Here is a 16,042-nt window from a genome sequence, read left to right on the forward strand (position 1 = left end):
TTGCAAAACTGCCACCCTTAAATCTTTTACTGAGTGGCCAGAGAGGTTGAAGTGTTCTCCCACCGGCCTTTGAATGCTACGATTCCTGATGTCAGATCTGTGTCCATTTATTCTTCCGCACAGAGACTGTCTAGCCTGGCCAATGAACATGGCAGAGGGGCATCGCCGGCACACGACGGCGTACAGCACACTGGCAGATGTGCAGGTGAACAAGCCCCTGACGGCGTGGCTAACGTGACTAGGTCCTATGACGGCGTCACCCGAATAAACATGTGGACAGAGTTGGCATTGGGCCCCACTGCAAGGACAGGCCCCCAGGCCAGTGTTTTGGTTGTGTGGCGCACAGCCGGCGGTGAGCATTTGCTTCAGGCTGGGGGGCTGTCTGCAAGCAAGGACCGGTCCGCCCCCCAAGACCTGCGAGAGTGGGGGATCGTTCTTCAGGATAGGTTGTAAATCCCTGATGATGCACTGGAGAGGCTCCAGTTGGGGGCCAAAGGTGACAGCCAGCGGTGCTGTCAAGGTTCCTCTCCCACTCTGAACTCTAGGGTACAGATGTGGGGACCTGCATGAAAACCTCCTAAGCTTATTTTTACCATCTTAGGTTAAAACTTCTCCAAGGTACAAATTAATTTTATCCTTTGTCCTTGGAATATCCACTGCCACCACCAAACTCTAACTGGCTGTACTGGGAAACGTAGTTTGGACACGTCTTTCCCCCCCAAAATCCTCCCAACCCTTGCACCCCACTTCCTGGGAAAGGTTTGGTAAAAATCCTCACCAATTTGCATAGGTGACCACAGACCCAAACTGTTGGATCTGAGAACAATGAAAAAGCATTCAGTTTTCTTACAAGAAGACTTTTAATAGAAATAGAAGTAAAGGAATCACCCCTATAAAATCAGGATGGTAGATACCTTACAGGGCAATTAGATTCAAAACATAGAGAATCCCTCTAGGCAAAACCTTAAGTTACAAAAAAGACACACAGACAGAAATAGTCATTCCATTCAGCACAATTCTTTTCTCAGCCATTTAAAGAAATCATAATCTAACACATACCTAGCTAGATTACTTATTAAAAGGTCTAAGACTCCATTCCTGGTCTATCCCCGGCAAAAGCAGCATATAGACAGACACAGACCCTTTGTTTCTCTCCCTCCTCCCAGCTTTTGAAAGTATCTTGTCTCCTCATTGGTCATTTTGGTCAGGTGCCAGCGAGGTTACCTTTAGCTTCTTAACCCTTTACAGGTGAAAGGGTTTTTCCTCTGGCCAGGAGGGATTTTAAAGGGGTTTACCCTTCCCTTTATATTTATGACAGGCGCCCTGCCATTTTCCCTGCTTGGCCTGCCCTCCAGTAGGCAACCTCTGGGCACTCCCCTGGCCCTGCCAATCTTCCTCTTCTGGCTTCCGATGAAGTGGGCTGTGGCCCATGAAAGCTTATACTCTAATAAATTTGTTAGCCTCTAAGGTGCCACAAGTACTCCTGTTCTTTTTGCGGATACAGACTAATAGGGCTGCTACTCTGAAACCTGACTCAAGTTATAACTTGAGTTAACTTTGCAATGAAGACTTTGCAATGAAGACTGTCATGCCCTGTCTTACTCTCAGTCACTCACTTCCCGTGTTCCTTGCATTTTCACATTCCTCCCCCATAAGAGTCCCATCTCTTTCTCTGCTCTTCCATTGAGGTCCCCATCTGTCTCTCTCAGGTTTCCCTTCCCTCGAGGTCCCTCTTCCATTTATTGAGCTTTTCCCTTTCCTCTTCCCCCCCCCCCTTCCCTTAGAAGCATTGGTGCTGGAGGTAGGACAGTGCTGTGCTTCCCTTCCCGTGCACCTGTGCTTCACCTGCCCTTTCCACCCTGCCACTCTAGGCTGGGAGGAGGTTGAGCCAACTCTTCCTCTTCCCTCTGCCTGCCGATGAACGGGCATCTTAATGAGCTGCCCTCAGTCCTCTTTGGCTGGATGTCATGAAACCAGGTCTGAGAAGGGGCCCACACAGCTGCAGGCTGATAGGGAGTTCACGTAACCTCTTGTATAGCAGTTAGAACTGCAGGCAGCTTTCCCCATTGCTGCACATAAGTTTGGGTTCAGCCTCCCAAAAGATGGGGGACCCACAGTCTTAGTGTGAGTGGTCTAGAGTTCCTCTTAGACTTCATTATGGGGCTAATCAGTAATTTATTATTTCTTTGAGAATTGGGGATAGTCAAATAGCCCCAGTTCTAACGGTGGAAAACCTTGGTGTACTGTTTGTCTCCATTCTGTCTCTTATGATCCATGCTAATGTGATTATTGGACAGTTATAACTCTAACGTGGGAAATGTCAAGAGATTTGAAAGCGCTGATCTCTGCTTTTTATTTATTTATTTTTAAATTTGGATTATGGTAAATCTTTCTTTGAATGACCAGTTTTGAAGTGTGATAATGGGCAGATAAGTAACGGTATTAAAACGGCACCTTCATGCATAGCATGTCTGCTCCTAGACTTTTGGTGTCAGATCTGTTTACTGACAAAATTAAATTTTTATTATGTTTCACACTGGGGTGAAATGCCTCTGTGTGCAGAGAGCCAACACAAGGCCAGTGCAACAATCAAGTCCCATATAAGTCTTATTTGGAGGGCTATTGTAGCCATTATAGCTATGGCAGTGCAAGCTAGATTGCAATTCGCCTTGCACATCCATCAGCAAAATCGTCAGTTGAGTTCTGATTCTAGAATCTTTACTACAGTTGAGGGTGGGTGGACTCGGAAGAGGTAGAAACAGCACTGCTTGATTTTTCTCAGTGCTGATTTGAGTTTGAAGACCTAGCAGTTGGGAAAATTGCTAGCTATCTTGTGGGCTGAGCACAGCTGATCTGTATGGATATTGAGAGGTAATGTGGAACCCCATTATATTGTCAGTCATTTCTCAGAGTGCAACCCAAATTGTGCAAAATGTTGTGGGCTGTTGTCGTCTTACTGTTAGTCCAAGCTACACCAGCACATTCCTACTGACACTTTATCTAGCCTAGACACTGGATCCTTTGTAAAGGTTCCTAGCAAACCAAACATTTATTTGTATCTATTTTTCATTTTAACTTTATTTTTTATTAATGTACCTAACAAGGTGTCCCTGAGCACATCTAAATATAAACAGTACAGGTGTCATATTCCACTATTATGTATACGTCTATCTGAGCAGAAGGGTTAACCCACAGATTAGGAAGACAAAATGGTGTGGGATGGGGAAGAGTAAATGTTTAGTCTTCCAGTACATTCTCCTCTCTGACCTTCTCCAACAATTCCATTGCCACACTCACATTCCAAAATAAGATAGTGCTTACCAAATAAATGAGGGCCTCCAGGAACACACTGATTCAAAGTTCTCATGTAACTGATGCTGGGTGGGAATGTGGGTTTTAAAGAAATCGTTTGCCTCTGCTGTCTCCTCTCACTTTTTTGTTTTGCTTTCATGTTATCAGCTAGTGGTCCATCCCTCTGCAGTGCTCTAAGATCTGGTTTCAAATAGTATTTTGTCTTTTTGATAGCACTTTTGAAAACGAGACACAGAAAAGGATCCATAGAGCTCTGCTGTAGGGTGTCTGTATTTCTCTGCATTCACACCCTCTCCAGCAATTTTTTCTACACTTTTTCAGGCAATAATTTGAAGGGTTGTGAAGGTTCCTTTCTTCTTGAAACTTTTAACAAGAATGTATCTGACCGCTAAACTACTTTTCAGTGGGAGGGTTAATTTAGATTGTATAAGACTTGATGTTCATTTACACTAAGGCCCTTTTGCATGTCACTTAAATTGGGAGTAAATGTAGAGTTTGTAAAGTGAGCTTACTTTATCCTGTTGTAAGGCCCCTTTATTCTGCCAAAATGGGGTAAAGAGAATATAGTGTAAATGAGAATCAGGTCCATAGTGTTTTTTTTGTTTTATTTTAACCTTGCTCAGAATTCTATGGATTTTTAATTTGATTTTTGTTGTTTTGTGGGAAAATGTTCGGCTCTTGTAATTTGCACTCAAGGAGACACCAGCTCTGCCCAGCTACTTAGGGTTGCCAACTTTCTACTTGCACAAAACCGAACACCCTTGCCCCGCCTGCCCCTCCTTGAGGACCCACCCATACCCCATCCCTTCTCAAAGGCTCTGCCCCTACCCATTCCATCCCCCCTCCCCCTGTCACTTGCTGTCCCCACATTCCCTCACTCATTTTCAGGGGGCTGGGGTGCAGGAGGGGGTGAGGGCTCCAGCTGGGGGTGTGGGCTCTGGGTTGGGGACAGGGATGAGAAGTTTGGGGTGCATGAGGGGGCTCTGAGCTGGGGAGTGGAGCCAAGGGGTTCAGAGTATGGGAGGGGGCTCCGGGCTGAGGCAGGGGGTTGGGGTGTGGGAGGAGGTACAGGCTCTGGGCTGGGGGTGCGGGTTCCAGGGTGAGGCTGAAAATGAGGGGTTCAGAGTGTGGGAGGGGGTTCCGGGCTGGGGCAGGGGGATGGGGGGCAGAAGGGGTGAGGTCTCTGGCTGGGGGTGCGAGCTCTGATGTGGGGCCGGGGATGAGGGGTTTAGGGTGTAGGAGGGTGCTCTGGGCTGGGACCGAGGGGTTTAGAGGGCGGGAGGGGGATTTGGGCTGGGGCAGGGGGTTGGGGTACAAAGTGGGGTGAGGGCTTCGGCTAGGGCTGCAGGCTCTGGGATGGGGTTCGGGATGAGTGGTTTAGTGCTCCGGGCTGGGACTGAGGGGTTCGGAGGGTGGGAGGGTGATCGGGGCTGGGGAAGGGGGTTGGGGCATGAGCTGGGGGGCCTCAGGGGTGCAGGTTTTGGGCGGCACTTACCTCAAGCAGCTCCCGGAAGCAGTGGCATGTCCCCCACTCCAGCTCCTACGTGGAGGCGCGGCACTGGACAAACGGCTCTGTGCACTGCCCTGTCTTTAGGCGCTGTCACTGCAGCTCCCATTGGCGGCAGTTTCCGGCCAATGGGAACTGCAGGGACAGCACTTGGGGTGGGAGCAGCATGCAGAGCCCATTGCCTGCCCCTACGCATAGGAGCCAGAGGGGGGACATGCTGGCTGCTTCCCGGGAGCCATGTAGCGCAGAGGCTAGCAGGGAGCTTGCCAGCACTGCTGCATGGTGCCGCCAACTGGACAGTCAACGTGACCGGAGCCACCGGGATCCTTTTTTGACCGGGTGTTCTGGTTGAAAACCAGATACTTGGTCACCCTACAACTACTGTGTATGGTACTCACTATGGTAGCAGGAGGGCACCTTTCCCAATACAGCCAATATATGGGGGGAGATAAGTGGGGACTTGGGGAGTCTTTAGCCCATCAAAAAATGTGCAGATTGTATTCATAGAAGTTTATCTCGTTGTATAAAAATAGACAATCTTAATCATGGTACAAAATTACTCATGAAAATAATAAACAGCTGTTATTTTATTATTTTTAACTGTAGCACCCTCAAATAAAGTCATCTGTGCCCCTGCAGTAAGGTTACTAAATGCTTCATTGTAGGAAAGGATAACTGTTTTTCTCTGTAGTTTTGTCCTAGGGTAGCTGAGGCAGAACTATAATTCTGCCCTCATACAGTGAGGTGCTGGGCACTCCTTTCTGTATTGATGATCTTCTGCGTATTCAGAAAAAAAGAGCAAACAGACAAAGCCAAAGCATTTAAAAAATAATCCAAATTAAAATGTCATCTCATCATATCAATTTATTCATATCAATTTTGTTTGCAGGTTACTCGGGTTTGAGAAGGTGGCTCATGCACTTCTGGTGAGAGTTGGACAATAGGACTGCCTCCCTATTTTCTCACAGATAAAGCAGTGTACACACATGGGAGACATGAGGGCAAGGGGGGCAGAGTGTCCATGCTGTGGAGGTGTATGTCTCATGGGGAATGAGTACTGTATGAGTCCAAGGACAGTTCATTGAGCAAAGAGTTGTCTCTACTATGGGGGAGCCTTAGGAAGGTAGGGCATGAAGGAAAGTGAGCCACCAGCGGCATCCCCACCCCAATCCTTCCCTCTCTGGAGGGGAGGAGAGAAGGAGGCCACTGGCAGCCTTCCTTCAAAGCTCTCCTGCCGACAGTAGAATTTTTTTGTCATCAGGAGAGTCGACAAACAGTGGCTACACTGCGCTCCTTTTAGCGGCACGGCTGTAGTGAGACAGCTGTGTCACTAAAAGCTGTGTAGAACAGACATAGCCAAATATTGCACTGGAGCAGACCTCATGTGGATCTTGTTCAGTCAGGTGTTTTAACTTAGTTCATGTCTTAATTTCTTTCAGACTTGCATCTAGCTCATTTCTTCTTTAATAATCCTTTAAAATGTTGAGCAGAAATTGTTACTCAAATGAATATTTGTAGACAAAGGTGAATGTCTTGTCATTTTCATAACTCATATATCACCTCCACACCTGAACAAAGCCCTGAGCGAGATGCTCAATTGTCCAAATACATTTTGTAAAAATACTTTGTCCAAAGTTTGTATTTGCAGTTTAAGTGCAATAGTTTCTATGTGAAACAAGCAGTGATGGGGTTTTCTTTGCAAATGGGACTCTAGGCCTTACATTAACTTATTCAGAGGAACTGAATTTTTGTTCTTAAATCTGTTTGCCATTTTTAGGGGTGCGTTGGGTACACCTCCAGGACATCTCTTCAGATGTTACGTTCTGTGTTCTGTAGGTGCACACAACAATTTTATGGCAAATCCTTTCACTGTTTCGGATAATAGACTTCATATGTAGATTTTTAAATACAAAAATATGTGCCTTATGGCACGTAGGGAGATTTGTTAAGTTTTAGATCTTTTAATGTGCCCCCTGAAAAACAGTTTAAAACCAAGGTGCCTTTGTGCATTCAGTGACAGGCATTTTAAAGTAGGCTTCTTAACCACACTGAGTCTTAATGAGCACATTCTGTTCCTAAAGGAGCATTCACAAAGTAGTTGGACCCAGATCCTCAGAGGTACTTAAACTCCTAACTTCCATTGATTTCAGTGTAAGTTAGGAGCCTAAATACCTTTTGAGAAATTGGGCCTTAATCCTTAGAACCAATCTACCTTTGGAGGAGTTCCATAAGTCTACCACCTAGAGTGTTTTAAGATGAGGTTTTCAAAGGCACTGAAGGGAGTTAGACACCCAACTGCCATTGCCTTTCTATGTGGGGTCAAGTGTGTAACTCCTTTAGCCACCTTTGCAAATCCCAGCCTCAGTCTATTTAGAAAACAGATAGCTGTGGTGTTCAGCTTCAGAGCAAATAAAAGATCACATCACATAAAAAAATGGTATTAATTTCCCCCTTATTGGCAGCCTCATCAGAAAGAGAAAGGACTGAATGATCAGGAAGGCTGAACTACCATCTCCCTTCTAAATGGTGGAAGGGCTACTTCTGGTGGTGGTTGAGGCAAATTGGCTGGGAAATCTGCATTGCTACTGCCCATGCTTTGCTTGTTCTGTGGATAAACAGGTGACTATAGTCTCTTGCTGTCAATCTGGCACCTTTTATGAGCATTAAATTTGCATGAAGATTTTTAAAAGGAGAAGGGGGAAAAGATCAGTGTCCCACTCGTCATCAAAGTGGTGCACAGATACCACCTCCTCTCATTTCATGTCATTTGTCAAATTATAGAAATGTGCTGGAGGGGACCATGAGAAGTCATCAAGTCCAGCCCCCTGTGCTGAGGCCCAAGTAAATTTAGACATCTCTGACAGGTACTTCTCTCACCTGCTCTTAAAAACCTCCAATGATGGAGATTCCACAACCTCCCTTGGAAGCCTATTCCAGAGCTTACCTACACTTGTAGTTAGAAAGTTTTATTTATGTATGTCTTGATTCATTTTCAGTTTGCAAATGAAAGGTCCTATCCAACAGCTCTTACACACATAAATAGTAGTTGTTTGCAGAAGAAAAATTAAGGGATGGGGAAAGTTTAACTCTTGCACTTTGGGATTTTTTTTAAATAAAGAAAAATGGTACAGCAAAGGTTGCTTTAAAACTAAAACAGCCTGAGTATAAATACTATTAAATGGTACAGTTTTACAGATGTGGTCATATATACGTCATCTGGCTACCATATTGTATTTGAGCATCTCACAATCTTTAATGTATTTTTCCTCTCAGCACCTCTGTGAGATAGGAAAGTAATATTATCCCCATTTTACAGAAGGGGAACTGATGCGGGGGAGAGAGAGAGAGAGACCACTTGACTTGCCCAAGGTTACACAGAAAATCTGTGGCAGGGAATTGAACTGAGATCTCTCAAGTTAGTGCCCTAACCACTGGGCCAACCTTCCTCTCGGACTAGCTCACAGGTAGTCAATTATTTTTTCTCAACGTCCAAATTTCTTGGTCAAGGTCCAGACTCCAGAGGAAAATAATAATAAAAAAAACAACCAAAAAAAAAAACCCCAAAACCCCCCCACCACAAGTAAATAATATTTGTGAGTCCATTCAAAAGTGTCTGGCAGTCCTGATTTGGCCTGCAGTCCGCCTGTTGACTACCCCTAGTGTAGCTGTTGATTTCAGTTGGAGTAGAGTTAGGCCCATGGTTGGTATTGGTGTCTTGTCTAATTTAGTGATCGCATTAAACTATACTAAAAAATGAGATGTTTCTTTTTTATCACTGTGTTAAATGTAATCTTTTTTTTCCAATCTTCTGGGAAAAGAAGAAAATCAACTAATAAAATTTCATCCTTATATAGCACTTCTTGTATTTTCAGAACTCTCTATAAACATTACCATTTTTTAAAATTAATGCCATTAATACTATTCATATTTGTTTAAACGTTCATGTAAGCTGAAATTCATTCTCAAGGAGGAAAAACTCAGGGGAACAACAACTGGCACAATAATATTTTTTTCTCCAAGTAAAAGTGTTAGCACTTGAATATAGGAGTTGAACTGGAAACTGCTGTCCAGTATAGCAGACAGCCTTCCGGGTCTGCGTGCAGCCTCAGTGCTGTCATTGCATGTTGACAGTGGCAGTTTTCTCCTAATGCCAGTGGCAGGGGTACGGGTTATTAAAGGATATCCCTGCAGTCCCTTAGATGTCTGAAGGCTACTCCAGGAAGAAAGTTCATCTTGTTGCTATTTAGTTTGCGCTAGAATGTGCTAGATGCTTTCCAAACAATAAAGAAGAGTCCAGGTCCTGAAGAGCTTACAAGCTCTGATCTGCCAGTCACTTGGTCTTGACCAAAATATGCACACAGCAGCTATCGCATGTTGACAGTTTTTTCAGTCCCTTTCCAGAAATGCCCTGCGCTGTGAAATGAGGCTCCAATCCTGTGAGGTGATGAGTGCCTCCAGCTCCCATGGACTTCACAGGAAGCATTCAGCATCTCCCAGAATTGGTCCTGTATATCCCAAAAAGAGGTGGTTTGGAGTCAATAGACTCTCAATTAGGGTGACCAGATGTCCCACTTTTATAGGGACAGTCCTGATTTTGGGGGCCTTTTCTTCTATAGGCACCTATTAATCCCCTCCCCCCGTCCCAATTTTTTACATTTGCTATCTGGTCACCCTACTCCCAATGCCTTGCTCATGCAAAACCTTCTGCATGTGCTGTCTGTGCATCTGCGTTGTTCCACTGAACCCAATGGAACTATTCACGTGCTTCAATGCTTTGCTCGGTCAAGGCCATAAAGAATTCTCTCTCTCTCAGCCCCATTAGGCTTCTTTTCTAATCTTTCCTATCCTTATTTTATTCTAAGCAACATTTTACGTATTAATTTTTTGTCTGTTGGCATTTTTCTGTTTTTCCCCTTCATTTATCCCTGATGTGTGAAAGGGTATGTGACATGGTTAATTTCTGTATGGAGTGTTGTAGCGGTGCTGGTCCTAGGATATTAGAGAGCCCTCCCCCACTGTGGAGGAAAGTATTGTTGACCTGACCCCATCCCTCTCTGTGACAAGATCTACGCACTATATGCAGCATAGGCAAGAGCGGTAACGCAAGAGGCCTACAGGCCCTGCATCCTGTAAGACTTCACTTAAACTAAGAGCATTTGCATATGCTGGGCCTGTGGTATTTTGACCCAGATAACAAACTAGGCCAACCTCTAGCCTAGCTCAAGTCCCTAGCTGTCCATTATATGCAACCCCCCCAACCAAAACCTGCAAAAGCCCCTAGACAAAACGTTGCCACAAGCAAACCACAGATCTTGATAATAACAAAGTGCGTCTGCACAGTGCTAATTATGATACTGTTTACTTTGCCTCCTTATAGGCTTTATTAACAATGCTTGAGTGATAAAAAAAAAATTAAGGAAATGTATCATTTGACTTGAATGAAAAAAAACTATACAATACTGGTATTCTAGAGGCAGGACAGAGAGAGACCAGGGTGGCACCTGCATGTGACCATCTCTGTCTCCTTCTCCCTGCATGTTTGTATTCAAATAAAAGGACCTCAGACTGTTTGAACCAAACAGATGGTGTGACTCGTTTTCTACAACACCTACCATGGTTAATTTCTGATTTTTGTTGTTGTTGTAAGTGCAATTTATTTTTTTTCTCCACCAGATTTTTTTCTTAATGGAAAAAAGATACTTTGAAACAACCCATACAACTGTTCTTCAAACACCTGAATTAATTCTAGAGTTCTAGAGGCTAAACCTTTTGCTATGCAGTTCAGCAGGGACCATGACTTCACTTTGATGTGCTTACTAAAATACTGAAAGATGGAGAGAGAGAGAGCAAGAAATTCTGACTATGATTACTGAAAGTTTGCAATTCTTTAGCTACAGCACAACATTTATTATTCGCTATATTTTTCTTCATAATAATTCCTTTATGATTGTGACACGAGAGAGGACAGTTCTGAATATAAAATAAAGGCATTGTTATAACTTGGCTTGGCAGAATTAATTTTTTTTTTATAATTTCAACAGATAACATCAATGTTTATGTTTAAGCAATTTTTAGATTTTTGTCAAATTTTCAGTTTTACAATTAGGAGGTTACGCATTTTTTTTCTATTTTTATCTATGTGAATTTTAACAATTATGGGAAATTATGGAGGAGTCAGACAATGGGGGTGTCAGACAGTAATTGTCAGCATCCCATTAAAGTATACAAAGCAGATGTCCTTAAATGAAACTCTAAGTTCTCAAGCAGCATTTTTCTTACTTTATCTGTAAATTTCAATTATTATTGATGGAAATATTTTTTCATTGGTTAGTGTGTGTGTGTATGGTTAAATTAACATTTACTGATGGAAATCTAATCCTTCCAAGCCTACTTATAGCCGAGAAGGGAATGTAATGTCTCTGGAAACCAAAAGACAAAAACATAGCATGTATATGAAAAAGAGTGTGTTATTGCTGAATGCAATATAAGAAAAGCGGAAAAGATAAAATACATGTATATCAAAATAAAAAACAGTGGTTGACAAGCTAAATTGCATGCTGTATAAAAAAATCTTTTGTCATGTATTATTAATAAGAATAATACTTAAATACTTTTATAGCACTTGGCTTTCAACACACTTTGCAAAGGAAGATAAATATCATTGTGACCACATTATCATCTTGGGGGGGAAAAAAGCCAAAGCCATAACTGAATTTTAAAAACAAAAAGGAAAAGGCATGGCACACAATATCTGAATAATAAATTATTATGAGAGAAGATGGAAAAAAATCAACTAAATATCCTTTATTTTAAAAGAAAAAATCCCATGTAATAATTAAATGTTTAAAGCCACTGCCAGGTTTCACTACACTAGGCACGAAGAACCAATTGGGAAAAAAAAAAATGTGAGGACTCAATCTTGCTTGACTGGCTGGTATGACACAACTTTTGTATTCTAAACAACCCCCCTAAGAGTCATGATACTTGCTATATATGTGGTGTTGGTGTAGACGTGTCTGTCCCAGGATATTAGAAAGACAAGGTGGGTGAGATAATATCTTACTGGACCAGCATCTCTCTTGGTGAGAGAGACAAGCTTTCGAGCTTACACAGAGCTCTTCTTCAGGTCTGGGGAACGTTCTCAGAGTTCTTGTCATGGTATTTTTCATGGATGTCATGGCTGTGACAAACATACAGCCTTGGGCATGATACCAGAACTGGATCTGAATGGGCAGACCTCATTGTAGGACAGGGGACATGATTTCCATTTTACAGATCAGGAAACTGAGGACCAGAGGTAAAGCTGACTTGCCCAAGGTGAAGCAGAGAATCAGCAGCAAAGCTGGGAATAGAACATATGTCTCCTGATTACCTCTATCTGGTACCCTATCCATTAGAACACACAAAGGGAGGAGGACATAGAGAAAACTTCTAAATTAATTTTGGTATAACCATATTGGAAGCAATGTACATATTGGTTCAAATGAAAATGTTGTCCAGAACAGCCTATTCTGTCAGGGTGCTTTTTATTACCATGTCATGTAAAGCTTGAATCAGGGTAGCAGAGCAAACCATGTAAATGTCTGAAATTCCATTTAGCAAAATGGGGAAAGACTTATTGTAGATGGTTGATGTTTAGACTATGCTCTGTGATTGTAACATCTGTAAAATTTGAAATTGCACTTGTCTGTTTTAATATTAAATCTGCCTACTTCTCTTTTTTTCTTTATGCTGTCTTAAAGGATAACTTTCAATTGTCACCTTTAAATGCAAGGAGTTTACTGGCCTAGACTGCTCAGGCTTCAGTTTCTAATTTAAAAAATATTCTTGTTCTGCAGAGATTTCAAGCTGTCTGAACAGCATTTGCTTTTTAATGATTGGATTATCAAAGTGGATTTGCTTTCTTTTTTGCCTTAACACAAGCTACATTTTAATATATTTATTTAATACATTTTAATATACCCACCTTCTAGAATTGTTTGTTTGTATAGGAAATGAAAGGATCCAGACAAATATGATGAGCATGCTGGTCTAACCCTTGCGGCTAGTTCAAAATAAAAAGACTTGAAATATTTTTTTATTTGTATCTTAACTTTTGTTTTCACTCAGTCTTTCTCATATATTCTTGCCTTGGAACATGTTTATAACTTGAGGGATGGTATCTAAATTGTCTGATGGGAATGCTTCAGAATTAAAATAGATTTATTTTGCGGGGGAGAAAACAAATGATGTAATCAGGGAAATACATACAGGTGTTAGTTATCTTGCAGTTCCTGTTCAGGCAAAACTTAGGTTGAATTTAAATATTGCCTTAATTAGCACTGCAGGATTGGGCCTATAGTATATCAGGAGTACTTGTGGCACCTTAGAGACTAACCAATTTATTTGAGCATAAGCTTTCGTGAGCTACAGCTCACTTCATCGGATGCATACTGTGGAAAGTGTAGAAGATCTTTTTATACACACAAAGCATGGAAAAAATGGGTGTTTACCACTACAAAAGGTTCTCTCTCCCCCCACCCCACTCTCCTGCTGGTAATAGCTTATCTAAAGTGATCACTCTCCTTACAATGTGTATGATAATCAAGTTGGGCCATTTCCAATCATACACATTGTAAGGAGAGTGATCACTTTAGATAAGCTATTACCAGCAGGAGAGTGGGGTGGGGGGAGAGAGAACCTTTTGTAGTGGTAAACACCCATTTTTTCCATGCTTTGTGTGTATAAAAAGATCTACACTTTCCACAGTATGCATCTGATGAAGTGAGCTGTAGCTCACGAAAGCTTATGCTCAAATTAGTCAAATTGCTCTAAGGTGCCACAAGTACTCCTTTTCTTTTTGCAAATACAGACTAACACGGCTGTTACTCTGAAACTTATAGTGTATCACTGCTCTTTGCTTTAAAAGAAGTTATACTTTCATCTTGACCTAGGTAAGTTTTTTGTTTAAATAGGTTAAAGGTCAATGAATAGTAAATCTTTGCCCTCCTATATCATTTTTTCTTCTGAGGCTCTCGCAGCGCTTCACTAACATTAATTAAGCTACACAGTAACCCCGTTCTGAGCTGCTCTGGTGAATAAGTATGAAATAGATGACTGAACCAATCTGGTGTGTGACCTTGGGTGAATCATATAAGCTATGAACCAGAAATAGGATCCAAGACTCCTGCCTCCCTGACTGTGTGCTGACCACGTGGTAACATGCCCATTCAAACTTCTGTACTATAGATGTTCCAATAATCTACTGGCTTTACCAACTCTATCTACCTGCTCTGTATAAATTCCACAGCTAGGTAAAGTCCATAGAGACAAATAGCAATAGTTAAATGTTCTTGTTGTAGTGTTTGGGGTTTTATTTTAAATGAACCTCATTATTGGTTAAGCAGCATTAATGTGTTCCATATCAGCATTCCCAATATCACTAGAAACATCGTATGAAGCATTATAGACAAGGACAGAAAAATGTGTATAAGCCAGTGCAATATGCTTAATACCAAGGGGTCAAACCTGCCTCACCAACTAATAGGACTTGTCCAGATGAAGTAAATGACTCATGTCAGGCAAATAGAATTCGACCCTGGATTTATATCTAGTATCTGCATGTTTTCTATCAGTTAATGTGGCATTGCCCAATATTCTTTGCTGCAGTAGTAACACGTTGTGTGTGTTGGCAGGGGGAAGTCTGTCAGAAGAACATCCTCATCCTCCAGAACCACCTGCCCTCCAGTAGGATCTTGCTGAGGAGCAGAGGAAGATTGACACTAGCTAGCACTGAGTGTAGATATCTTTTAGTGATCTATCCGCCAGTTCATTCCAGGTTTGAGAAGGAATACTAGGAATTGGTTGCTCTAGCTACCCATACGTCTCTAGGCGCATGGCCTCCATCACTGTAGTAACTAATCTAAGTACCACATGTTAAAAGCAAAGGAGACCTGGGATCAAGATTGAAACCACAAAGCAGAGATTTCAACACCATAGACTCCTCACTATTTTAGGTCAAGAGGACCGTTTAGTAAATTATACCTATCCTGTAAGAATTGGCAGATACTGACCTATTTGGTCATCTGTGCCAGAAATAAGTGAAATTAGAAATGCTAAAGGCAGCAGAAGGCCATATATTCCACCAAGGCCTAACCTTATATGAAACTGAAGAAAATGTGAAAGGTCGATCTTACTCAGAATGTAATAAAATAAATATGACCACATAAATAGTTAAAATCACCAGGGCCAAGTGGTGTTGGGAAGAAGTTCCATTTGGTATAAATCATACACATGTCAACTCAAAAACATGTAGCGACCTTGTTAAAATGCCTTGTCAAAAGCCTTAGTAATTGCATTGCGTGCTGGATGATGATCATTCTGGGGTAGTGTCTTCCTATGAAGTTTCAGTCTCCATGGCTATAGCACTAAATGTGCTTGGACTTTATTTTGTTACCTATAGCAATGCAATAGAAAATGAACAAAATAAAAGCTAATGTTTTAAAGTACGATTAAACATTCAATCTTTTAAAATAATCAGGTTTCAGAATAGCAGCCATGTTAGTCTGTATCCGCAAAAAGAAAAGGAGGACCAATGAAGTGAAAATGCATCCGATGAAGTGAGCTGTAGCTCACAAAAGCTTATACTCCAATAAATTTGTTAGTCTCCAAGGTGCCACAAGTACTCCTTTTCTTTTCTTTTTTAAACAATCAGTGAAACTAGCCTATTGGTGTTTTGTTTTTTTTGTTTTTTTTTTAAATTAGGCTTACCCAGTTTTCCAGGAAGTGATATGATGTCAATATACTGGAGAGTAGTTCCCCAAAGTTTAGAAAGCAGAGAGATTAAACCACAGCAGTGTTCTTATGTTTCTTCAGCCATGGAGCATAGTTTATGTGTAAATCGGGGCTGGTGGGACAACAGAAGAGGAGAGGCAGTAACTAGTGTTCCTATTATAGCATCTTTCATACAAAAGTCTTATTAACCACTTCATATTTGATTAGTCCATAGTACAAGCATTAAATGCAAACTACTGTATGTTGTAAAGCAGGGGTATGATAAAAGTAAATAGTTGTGTGTTTTACCTGGGAGCTTTGGGGGGAAAGAGAACATGGAAAGTGGGAGGCTAACAAAATAGAATAGGAATGGTTTATTAGCTGGAAGGATTGGATGTGAGGCTGAGGAGGAGAGATGGAAATTGATTTGAAGAGAGTTGATCAAGTAGGTAAAGAAAGAAATAGAGGCTG

General features: G+C 41.9%; 1 protein-coding gene across 4 annotated transcripts in view; it reads left to right on the plus strand.

The window, feature by feature from the left end:
- Window positions 1-16,042, plus strand: part of TULP4 (TUB like protein 4) — a 279,854-nt gene that overhangs the window by 148,005 nt on the left and 115,807 nt on the right. Inside the window, exon 3 of one of the 4 annotated variants that reach the window (XM_078852212.1) lies at window positions 124-205. The exons of the other annotated variants lie outside the window; for them this stretch is intronic. Within the exon in view, the coding sequence (XP_078708338.1) occupies window positions 124-205 (82 nt within the window). The remainder of the gene's footprint in view (window positions 1-123; window positions 206-16,042) is intronic. 4 annotated transcript variants of the gene reach the window in all.

This window comes from Lepidochelys kempii, chromosome 3 (assembly GCF_965140285.1).
Source record: "Lepidochelys kempii isolate rLepKem1 chromosome 3, rLepKem1.hap1, whole genome shotgun sequence".
NCBI lineage: Eukaryota > Metazoa > Chordata > Testudines > Cheloniidae > Lepidochelys > Lepidochelys kempii.